General features: G+C 41.6%; 1 protein-coding gene across 2 annotated transcripts in view; it reads left to right on the top strand.

The window, feature by feature from the left end:
* The window catches only part of HERPUD2 (HERPUD family member 2), a 34,657-nt gene extending 23,490 nt beyond the window's left edge, over nucleotides 1-11,167 (top strand). For both annotated transcript variants that reach the window (XM_019538567.1, XM_019538559.1), the window contains 4 exons: nucleotides 5,710-5,832; nucleotides 6,531-6,854; nucleotides 9,662-9,776; nucleotides 10,251-11,167. In XM_019538567.1, coding sequence (XP_019394112.1) covers nucleotides 5,710-5,832; nucleotides 6,531-6,854; nucleotides 9,662-9,776; nucleotides 10,251-10,412 — 724 coding nt within the window. In that variant the 3' untranslated portion in view covers nucleotides 10,413-11,167. The remainder of the gene's footprint in view (nucleotides 1-5,709; nucleotides 5,833-6,530; nucleotides 6,855-9,661; nucleotides 9,777-10,250) is intronic.
* The last annotated feature ends 529 nt before the right edge of the window (nucleotides 11,168-11,696 follow it).

The raw sequence follows: 11,696 nt of genomic DNA, 5'->3' as shown, positions 1-11,696 counted from the left end.
CCATGACAACCACATCCCTTGTCCTTACAGCCTCCGTGAACTGACCTGAAAATTCCAGGTCCAGTTCATCCCCCTGGTGAGGCAGCCTGTAGTAGACACCCACTATCAAGTCCCTTTCCCCATGATCCCTTTGCATTCTAACCCAGAGCGCATCAGTTTGTCCCTCTTCTGAACCCATGCTGATAATTGAGGATGTGTACTGCTCTTTAACAGAGAGCACTACCCCCATCCCCCTTTTTTCCTTACTCTGTCCCATCTATACAACCTGTAGCCCTCGATGTCTACTACTCAGTTGTGGGTAGAATCCCACCAGGCTTCTGTAAGCCCAACCAGGTCTGGGTTTTTGCTAGCTAGCAGGAGGACGAGTTCCTCCTGCTTATTCCCCATGCTTCTAGCATTTGTGTAGAGGCAATTGAGATCTCCTGTGGATGTTCATGCTGCCCTCTTGTTCTCAAGCTTGCCTGAGCCCTTGTCACTTACCTGTGTTGTTCCTGCTTGCATCACCTGGCTTGACATCAGAGTGTCCTCCTGCACTTCTGCATCCCCATCCCCTGATGAACCTAGTTTAAAGAGATCAGCCAACCTGGAAGAGAAAATACGCTTACCTTTTGGGGAGAGATGTAGCCCATCCTGCCTTAGCATGTCTTCTGTGCGGAAGTGTGGGTCATGGTTGAAGAATCCAAAGCCCGCCTGGTAATACCAGCTCCGAAACCGCTGGTTGACCTCTCCGATGCAGGCCTTGTGGTGCTGTCTGCATCTGCTCACCGGAAGAACAGATGAGAGAACTACTTGTGCTCCTGTCTCCCTAAGCTTGTCCCCCAGAGCCTTGTAGTCTCTCATGATGTGCTCCAGACTACTCCTGGTCGCGTCATTAGTGCCCACATGGATGGTACTACGATCACTTAAACTGGTTTATGTGTAATGTCATTCCCTAGCCTAAGTGTTGCTCACATTCTTTATACAACTCTCCTATTATTGTTGCTTTTGGGATTCATGAATTGAAGCTAGTGTATAGCTTTAACCCCAGGACAATAAAAATGTAATTCAGCTGTCTCCATAGAATACTTACCAATTCTACAGTAGAACTACAAATATCTGGGACAGGTGTTGCTGGTTGCCAGTTGCTTCAAACATCACTGCCTTTGCCATATACTTTGTTTGCAAGCTATAATTGGTTCCCAAACATTCTTAACAACATGCTCTAAACAAATGAGGGGTTGAAAAATATCTCTGACTGTTAGCTAGTGTGAGAACTACCCGTGCTTTCTTGTTCCACTGATGCTTAACACGTCACCACTCCCACACCAGTTATTAGTATTGCTCCTGTACACTGTTAATCCTATTTACCCCAGCAAGATATAATTCTTTCTCAAACCTTATTCTCTTACTGTGACCTTTTCCTTACACTCTTCCCCTCCTCCCATTAAATGTTGACTGTTGCCAAATTAATTAATCTGAATTCTGTCAGCCACTTAGGGGTGGAAGGTACACTTTCCTAACAGGACTGTTCTGAGGCTGCAGTTGTTACTGAATGTGCAGATGGGCCTTGGCCTTTCCTGGTCTAATCTTCTGTAGATGGTTTTCTGTGGAGTAGTAGTAGTTTCAGCCTGTTCTGCTCTGCAGCCCTTATCCTGCAGTGCTGCCAGACTTCTGAGCTGGTCTGCTCCTTGCCCCTCCTTTGTCTTTTCTGGAGTACACTAGAAGGAGTGCATATCCCCTCTAGATAGCAAGCCAGCTCTTGGACAGTGTTGTTACCTTGAAAGGTTCTCTTAACTGTGGTTTATTTTTGGTCAGTTTCTAAATTTCATGCCTCCTTTATTAGGTTACTACAGTGGTTTTCAAACTTTTTCAGCTGAGCCCTGCTTTGAGTTATAATTTTGTTCACTTCACCCGACCCCACCCCAACCCAGACAGAATGGACATGTAAAATATACTTTCATAAACTTAATAGAGATTAAAACAATTTAAATCACCTAATTAAATTACCTACACTTGTAAGTTTCAAAGTCACAGGTACTGTACTTAATGACTTTAGCTGTTTCAGCTTCTGCCTTTCGTTTCCAAACAATAACTTTTAGCAATAAGTACTGATCCATTTTTCGCCTCATACTAGTATGAAAAATAGTGAACTCACTGGCAGAATAAGTTGCGCTGCACAAAAGCTTGTTGTAATCTTTTCTGTGTGTTGTAAGAGTAGGTATGATAGGTATATTAAACCAGAATGCGGGAAATGTTGTTGTTGCTATGGTTGTTATGCTGGCTTAATTAAGTACATTGTAACACCTGTGAAATCAGTTGCAGAAGGTTCACTTGTGCGCTTTCAACGTGTGATGTTGTCAAATATAACTTTTATTTTGTATAATAATAAAAGTAAAATATGCGTTGTGCATGGTGCCCCTCCCCCCATTTTCCTTCGCACTCCCTTGGCGAGGCGTCCCACAGCTTGAAAACTGCTGGGTTACTAGTAAGATATTAGTAGCTACATAATTACTGTGCTAATGGCTGTCATATTTTTCCAAATACGTTTTCTCACAAGTTAGCATTGCAAGTTGCAGCAGCATTGAGAAACTATTGAATGGTCCTCAAGGCTTGACAGTGTAAGGTATAAAGGTGTAGCTTGCCTTTCACAAAAGGAAGTATCTAGTAAGCTTGGTAATAAGGCATGAAAATTGCTTGTGTGTGTAAGAGGTAAAAGGAGCTTTAGGACGTTCTATGATTGAAGTCTCCTAGGCCATGGACAGGCATTAAATTTGTAGCACTAAGTATGCCGTTATTCACTTATTATACTGCTGTGTGCAGCCATTTAAGCTATTTTAGTGTCTTGGTAGTGCTACAAAGTGCTACAAAATAGTAGTACTTTCAAAAAGGAACTTCTGGATTTTCTAGTGCTAATATTAATGCCTGTACACGGTGTGACAGGGGTTTCTAGAGCTATTAACATCCCATATTCTGCTTTCCCTTCTCTCATCCCCTAAGGGGGAGAGAGGGGAGGAGAGTGGCTGGCTTCCTGATAGCCTGCCCAGCCCCAAGCAGTCAGGGGATCTTGCTGCTGCTACTGCAGCAGCCAGTGGAATTGGAGGGCTGCTGTCATGTGGCTGTGCGCCCTGTCTGGTGTTCTGGCTTCAGGGGCTGCAGTGTCCCCACAACTGCTTGAGCAGCCCTTCTCGGCTGTGCTTTGACAGCCATTGTCTGAAGACCTGTGGTATCCAGCCATGGGGCAGCAGCCAGTGTTTTGTCATGGGTGTAGCTCCTGCCTGGCCCTGCAGTTTTGCTGCAGGTGCCAGAACACTGATTCAACAAGAGCCCATCTTTTGGCAACCACAGCAGCAACCTTGGGCAAAGGGGAGGAGGGGGTGGCTTGCAGGCAGCCCCATCAGCTCTTGGCAGTCTGAAAGTACAGACTTGTCCAGCCACTGTCACCAGACCTAAATCAATCTTGCTGATTTCTCAGAATGAGCCTGAGGCATTGTAGAGCCTGATAGTTAACTTTAGCTTTTTAAAAATCAGAGTTGGTTTCCAGTATCTTTGTAGGAATGTTCCCTGTAATTTGGTTAATAACTTTTGCCTTGTACCAAAGTAGGTAATAAGTAAATGCAAAATGATTCTTTGAAAAGTAGCAGGATATTCCTTGTCTCAGTGTTGGACATATTAAAGTGAAGGATTTGGCTGATGACTTGAGCTCAGATTTGAGCAGCAAGTCTGATAGAGAGAGTGCATGGTGAGATTAGACACAGGTTCTGAACAGTCTCTTTTTTTCTGTCTTCTGTCCCTTCTTCTCTTTGGCCTCTCCTAGTGCATCTGAATGGCTGGTAGGCAAGTGGGGCCTTTTAAGGTAGGGGTGTCAAACTCATCTAGTGGGGTTGCTGGGCTGATCTGTGGGCCTGATTGAGGCCACACATTGGGCCCAGTGCACAGGGCCAGTCTGACATAGTGCTGCATGCAGCATGTGCCCCATACTGGTTCCCTGTGCTGTGTGCAGGCAGTCCAGCCCAGTGCCTCACATGCAGCATGCACTGTCCCCCACCTTCCCCTACCCAGGTCTGTGTCACACACGGTATGTGGTTTGGAACTGGCACTGGGTGCTGCATGCAGCACAGAGTCTGAGGTACACGCTGTATGTGGTGCCTGTGCCAGATGGGCCCTGTGTCCTGGCTCTAGGGCCTGTCTGGATTGGGTGCTTAGGCTGTCACTGTGCTGGAACTGGCACGCAGGGTCAGTCTAGTGGAGCACTGCATGCAGTGCATGCTTCGTGCCAGTCCCCTGTGCTATGCAATTCCCTTGTTTTAAGGTATGGACAAGCATTTATTTGTAGTACTACAGAATTAGTTGGCACTTCACAGCATTACAAAAATGTAGTGCTTTGGGGGGGTGTAGGTGTTCAGCTACCCTGGCTAGAGAGCTACAGATTCAAAGGGGGCTGCTTCTTGTGTTGTTTCCACTCAGGGATGCTAGATCATTGTCTGCTTGCCCTCTCCCCTGCCAGAAGCATCCCCTGTAACTTATAACTATATGGACATTGCTGCAAAACCGAGAAGATAGTCTTTGAAAATGCTACCATTTCATAGCACTTTATGCATCTCTGTAATGCTACAAACAGCTTGAATGGGTGTATGCTTGATTTTATTTTTTGTGGTTTTTGTTTAATAACTACAGTGGTGTATTTAGCCCTACAAATGTAGTGCTTTTCAGTGGCTTTAGTGCCATCTTTCCAAAGAGTTTGTCACCCAGGGTAGGGATGTAGTCTTCAGTAGGATTACACCATTTGAAATATTGCTACCTGCAATCAGAAGAAACAAGTGTCATGTTCTAGTGGCTGTGATAGACTCACATCAAGATGTTTGGGAGAGAACTGGGAATCTTCTAAAAATATACAAGATCCTGTATACCCCGGGAGTTATGAAGTGCTTACTACTTTCGGCCTCCCTGTAAGAGCTTTAAAAACTTCTGTACGTGAAAGATTCCCTAGGGAGCAAAATGCTGTATCTACAAAATAGATGTATGATGAGTACAGAGTAGCAAACTTCCTACAGTGTCCTCGCAGTGTCATACAACCATGTTCTGCAGAAGCCACCTCTGGAGATGAAAGATTAGTTTTCTTTTTATGCTTATTCAGTCCTTGGTGTTTCTGATTGTATAAGCTGTGTATTCATTGGCGCTTCCTCCTTATAAGAAATAAGACAATCTCTTGAAAAGTCTTTAGTGCTGGCATCTGTATATATGGAGTCTAAATGGGGGATGTGTCTATGTGAACATACAATATTTTTCAGGGGCTTTTATTTAAGAAGCAAACTTAATTTTTTTATCATAATAAGGCATTAACCTTCAGTGTTTTGACTACAAACCCATCAGTTGAAGATGTGGCTAATGATCATCTCCAGCTACAACAAAAACACTTTTAGAATGGAAATAATTTTACCTAGTTCTTGTACCTTTAAAATGGTGCGTTGATCATCTAATTATTGTGGTTACATTTTATATCCAATGAAGTGCTTTTCATTTTTTATAGTAATGCAGTTGATGTAATGGATTGGGCATTATCCAGTGGATGTCAGTTAGGTCTTATTGATGTTGTGTTGTCTCACATGGAGCAAATAGAAGTGTGTGTGTCGGGGGGGCGGTGGGAGTACTTTGTCATCTATTTTAAAATGATGCATTTTTACTCTATTAATAGCCATGTCATAAAATTGTTTTTCTTTTAATTTTCTACAGTAACGTAGGTAACCAGTTTCCAGGGCAAGGTGTTCCTACTGGATTTTCTATGTACCCTGCATTCAGCCCCTTACAGATGATATGGTGGCAACAAATGTATGCACGTCAGTACTACATGCAATAGTAAGTTAACTTGCATATTCTTAGTGCTTGGATACCTGATGAAAACAAGATATAAAAAGCTTAGATAGCTGCTGTATGAGATCTATAATTTCAGTTTCTGGGGGGTTTTGAAGTTTATTCTTTTTACGCTGAACATACTTTTGCTGAGGGAATTAAAGTTTTCTTTTAATGCAGGTTAGTTTTATGTTCCAGGAAACATTTTATTAAAATATTTGTAGTTGAAATGTTCATATAAAACTTTTAAAATTCAGCTTCTTATGGCCAAGAAAATTCCTCTACTGACTGAAATGGATTATCTTGTTTTTAAACCAGAATACCCAGGGAAATGGGCTTCTTTTGCATCAGTGTCTTTTGCTCATTTGCAAATTTAGTCTCTGATGTTGATTCCTTTTTGTTAGTTAACATAGGAGTTGAGAATGCAGTGTGGAAGTAACACACAACTTCTGAGGGAAATCTATCCACCAGAAAAGACTTGGGCTGAGAAAAGGCATGATTATAATGGGTGTAGATGTGGACAAATAGTAGTATAGTCAGCTGGAGAAGTATTTCCCATGAAGTCACTTCCTAATCTGGAAGTTCACTGCAACTTTTTTGTGTTTCTATGGTGATTGTCTATAAGAGGAGCCAGAAGGAAGTTTGGGTTCAAATGTTTTCCATACAAAACTGGCTTTTCAGAAAACGCATATTTAAATTTTTAGCCAAGCTGCTGTTTCAGCCCAAGTGACATCCAGCACTGAGCCAGCCAGATCAGCAGCTGCACAGCCTGTAAATTCAGAGCATGTTCCTGCAAATGAGCCCGCAGCAGCACCAAACGTAGCAGCACCAGAGAACAGGCCTGTAAACCAGAATGTTCAGATGAATGCACAAGGAGGTCCTGTCGTGAATGAGGAGGACTTCAATCGAGACTGGTTGGACTGGATGTACACGTTTTCCAGAGCAGCCATTCTTCTCAGCATTGTGTACTTCTATTCCTCCTTCAGTCGTTTTGTCATGGTAATGGGAGCCATGCTACTTGTTTATTTGTGAGTAAAAAAATTTTGGTTAAATATGGCTCTTGCTTAGACATGTAGATTGTCGGTCTGTGTGTATTTATCAATGTAAGAAAATACTATATTTTTTAATACAGTATTTTTTGGATGACTTTATTTGGACTTAAAGTTTGAAAAACAAACACTTGATAATGGAGAAATTAACCATCCTTATTAATAAGGAAAACACCTGAGCAGGAACTTCAGATAAACAGAACAAAGTTTTCAGATGTATTCTCAAAATATTTTTATGATAGTTCTTGATTCTGTATTCCTCTGTCTGTCCCCCCACTAAAAATGGAAGACAAAAACCCTTATCACAAAAACACTGCGTTTGTATGTTGAGTATAGCAACAGAATAACTGTTGCAAGGAACACCTGCAACTGTTAGCAGGACTTGGGGCATGGAGAAACATCATGTTTACCCTGGTGAAAATTAAAAAAACATAGGTGACAAAGTTAACTTTGCCTGAAAGAAGCAGGGATTAATCTCCAACTGTGTAAGGGTATACTAGTTCAAGCTTTGTCAGGTCCCACTGATCCTGTGGGTAGTCATTTGCTAACATTTACTCCTTTCCACTTTAGTGATGAGGTACAGTAATAAGTAGAGGTGCACCAATACATTGGCACTGATTAGAAGGAAAATTAACGTTTTTGGCTATCAGCTTTTTTTGTGTGGTATAGTCAGTAGTATACCGATAAATATAATATGCCTTCTGGCCAGGGCCCCCAGATGCCGCATACATGAACACAGCTGCACATATGCACTGACCAGGAATGGAGCTGGGCAGCGTGGAGTCATGAGAGGCTTGGCGGAGGGGGAGGCAGGGCCAGATCGAGGTCCCCATGGTGAGGGAGGAGCTGGGGCAAGGGCAGGGTGGTGAATGGGACCCCTGGATGAGTGGGATGGAGCTGCGGGCGGCTTATCTAAAGGATAAGCATCCTGGCACTTAAAAATGGTGGTGGAGGTGCTTGAATTAAAGCTCATCAAATGAGCTTCAGTTCAAGCACTGCCACCATCATTTTTAAGTGCTGAGACACTTCTAAGCGGGGACAGGGGCAGAGACTGTCTGCCCACTTTGGCAGCTCTTCGCCCTGCTGCCTTTGCTCCAGGAGCTGCACACTGGCCATGTGCCCCCTGCTTGTCCGGCTGTAGCTGCAAGCTGTGCCCCCAGCTGCTGGCTGGGTAGTAGGAACGATGCAGCCAGTGTGCAGTTCCCAGTGCAAAGGCAGCAGGGCAAAGAGTGCCAAGCCCACAACCGGCAATTTGCATCTGTCCTCGCACCGGTTAAAAGCATCTTGATGCTTAAAAGTGGTAGTGGTGGAACTTGTACTAAAGCTCATTCAGTGAGCTTTAAGCACCCCCACTGCCATTTTTAAGTGCTAGGATGCTGATCCCCTGGACGAGCCACCTGCAGCTCTGTCCCACTCCCTTGGGGTCCCATTCACTGCCCGGCACCCCTGCCCCACTCACCCTCTCACTGTGAGGGCCTTGATCTGCCCGTCCCCATGCCCCTTCCCCTCCACAGACTTACAGGGCACGGCTCTCTGTGCTGCCCAGCTGCATTCCTGTAAATTTGTTATCGGATAAGTATCAGCTGATATGCCTGGTGAGGGGCCAGCTATTGACATCAGCCAAAAAAATCTTTATTGGTGCCCCCTAGTAATAAGTGCATGCACTAGGCAGCTACCCTGGGATAGTCAGAGGTCTGATTCCCCTGATCTTGATGTAATTTACATTGGTCTACTGAAATTACATGGGGGATGGTTTTGCCAATTTGTTTTGGAGGTAAGTAAAAGAGGAACTAACGTTCATGCAATTGAAAGGCATGTTTGCATGAGCTTAAATTACATCACGTATTTAATGGTATAGGATCTTAAAGGTGAACTGCAAACTTCAACTCTGCTTTGAATTAAGCACATATGTAATTTGTTGTGTGCACTCCATCAGAGATGCCAAGGATTCCATCATTTAGAGTTATCAGAAGAGGAAAGCTTTTACTACACACTTAATTTTTTTTAAAAGAAGTTACTATCTTCTACCAGTTTTTACTACAGAATTTCAGAGGTCATTAATGATTTTTAAAAAAATCTTCTCCCATTAAGGGCTGTATTGGGATATGAGGGGAAGTAGGACGTGTCATATAATACACTTGCATTGCACTGCAGGTGATTTAGAAGATGTACATTTCAGTGAATGCAGGTTTAAAAGATGAGCTCCTCTAAAGGTATTGATTTTTACATGGTGGACAACTGATTTACAGTGCACAGATTCTAAAATATAGCATGGGTTGAAAGAGCTACATAACTTGTGCTATCAGCCATTGACTAAATTTTCAGTCAGGCTAGTTTTGAAAAAAATTCTAACAGACTGCCTTGTGGAACTTATTAAAACTTACAGAACACTGACTTTTGCCATAGTTATACATGGTTCTGAAATAGATTTTCCCCTAACCTGAAGGAGCCCTCACCTTGGTTTTGGGGTTATTTTTGGGGGGGAGGGGGTAGGAAAGAGGGGGAAAGATGCTGTTTTACAAGGTTAACCTAAAATAAAAGAGCTGCCTCAAGAGACAGTTAATTTTTGCTATTCGGGTTAATAGGAATCTGTTAAATTACTTCTACCTAGAAATAATCGGGTTCCATTATCTCTGAAAAATCTGATCAGAAGAAGAATGCTCTGCAAATAAGTTGAATGAGAGATCATTCCATAAGTAGAAATTATCTTTCCCACTTGTAGAAGCAATTTTGCAGGTTTACGATTTAGAGACATACTGTACTCAATTCTTCATTTTATTGAATAGACACCAAGCTGGATGGTTCCCCTTTAGGCAAGAGGGAGGCCAGCAACAGGCAGCGAATAATGCAGAAGTAAACCATGATGGGCAAAATGTAAATAACCCTGACCTTGAAGAGATGGTAAGTGAAAACAAGCTTGGATGTTTCATATTTCCTTATGTGTATTCCCTTCCACATTTCTGTTAAATGAATAATAGTACAAAATTGAAGCTTGAATTTGGACGGCATAAAGATAGAAAATGCATTTTCCCTTTTTTCTTGCAATAAAGTTAACCTCTGTATAAGATATTTCTGGAAGTGAAGAAAAACATTGTTTTTAAGTGGTAGCCATTAAGGAATTTGTGTAAAACCAGTTCAGTGCCATCCCCACCTTTTTCTGTCTGAAATAAATTCTCAACTGCTTGGTACAGAGCTTAAAGAATTGATAATTAGATTTCTTCCACCTCCATGCATATTCTGCTTATGCTAGTAGTCCTTATGGGAAAGGGTTACCTTGATGAAATTGGTACTTTGTGGAAAGCTTCTCCCCCTCAAATCCACTTTTTTTTCGTATCAAGGCACTTAAACCACTTAAACAATTTTTTCTCTTTAAAGGAGCGACTTATGGATGATGGGATTGAAGAAGACAGTGGAGAAGATACAGGCGAAGATGCAAATACAGAGCAGCAGCCTGGATTTATGGCTTCAGCTTGGTCCTTTATCACCACCTTTTTCACATCACTCATCCCCGAAGGGCCTCCACAGGTTGGCAATTAGGCTGAATAGGAACTGACAGGCAGCATTAACAGCTGTACTTAGGAATGGAGCTGACTGCAGGGGTATTTTAAATACAGTGCAATTTCAAAAGATTTATAACATAACTCTTTGATCATGGTGTACAAAAATGTGTATTTTTCCCTTTTAGCTTTCTCATGCATTTGAATATTTTAAGCACAAGTGGACTACTACATGCTTTTTTTTAAGATTCTTCTTTTTGTAAAGAAGAATAAAATGTAAAGATATTGGTCTTCCATGTTTATTTTAATTTTTGTGTAATACACTGCGACAAGGAGCTTGTAGCTTGTGTGCACCATTATTCCTTTTAAAGAGCTGTTAAAGTATAAATGTTGTCAAACCTTCCAAAATGAGATTTATCTGCCCTAGTAAATCTAACTTAACTTTGAAGCTCTTGATAGTTCTAAAGCAAAGATGTAAATCCTCTTCTAAGTTTTATATTTATGGCATTTCCAAAACAATGCTCTTCAGACAAAGTATTAAGTTTTTAATGGTATGTTTTCCTCATGCCATAAATTACTTAAGCCTCTCCTTTCCTCTGTAGAAAGCCAAAAAGCTTAAATATCTTGAGGCGCTTCTCGAGAGAATTTTGGGATATATTTGACAGCTCTTTAAAAGAGAATTAACAGTGATGAAATCCATCATAAATGTTTGATACATGCAGTACTTTTTTAAAAAAATGTACTGGAAAACAGACCTGTAAATTAGTTTTTATAATAAAAGCAGTTACGATACTTTTTATGTGGTTTATTTTTATAAACACATTGCTTAGTCGTAAGTGCAAATGTAACCCTCACTAATGCATCATTAAGAGTAAGGAAACACAGTGTGTGAGATTAAAAGCAATATTGCACCTGCTCTATAATATATCTATAATGGTAGGAATAATATTGCAGATACAATCTTGATTTGATATTACCTATTTATTTTTAATCTCTTCAGATTTGTAGAAACACTTTTTTGCTGCCTTTTTGCAATAAATAAGAATAGGAGTTTACACTTTAATGACAGGACTAACACACTGCACATCTGAGATGCAATTCTTTGCTGGCTAAAGTAAAATCAGTAGTTCTTTCCTTGCCAGTTTAATAGTAGAATTGTGAAGTTGCATTAAAAAGCGTCTTGTATTTTTGGCTTCTCAAGAATCATGCTTTAGCTTATTTAAAATGGCTTGCGTAAAATTTCATAGATTTCATAGACATTAGGGCTGGAAGGGACCTCGGGAGATCATCGAGTCCAGCCCCCTGCCCAAAGGGCAGGAAGTCA

The sequence above is a fragment of the Crocodylus porosus genome, unplaced genomic scaffold (genome assembly GCF_001723895.1).
Source record: "Crocodylus porosus isolate Cpor-Errol unplaced genomic scaffold, CroPor_comp1, whole genome shotgun sequence".
Taxonomy (NCBI): Eukaryota; Metazoa; Chordata; order Crocodylia; family Crocodylidae; genus Crocodylus; species Crocodylus porosus.
Note: the sequence above shows the minus strand (reverse complement) of the source record. Positions and strands in the feature narration are given on the sequence as shown.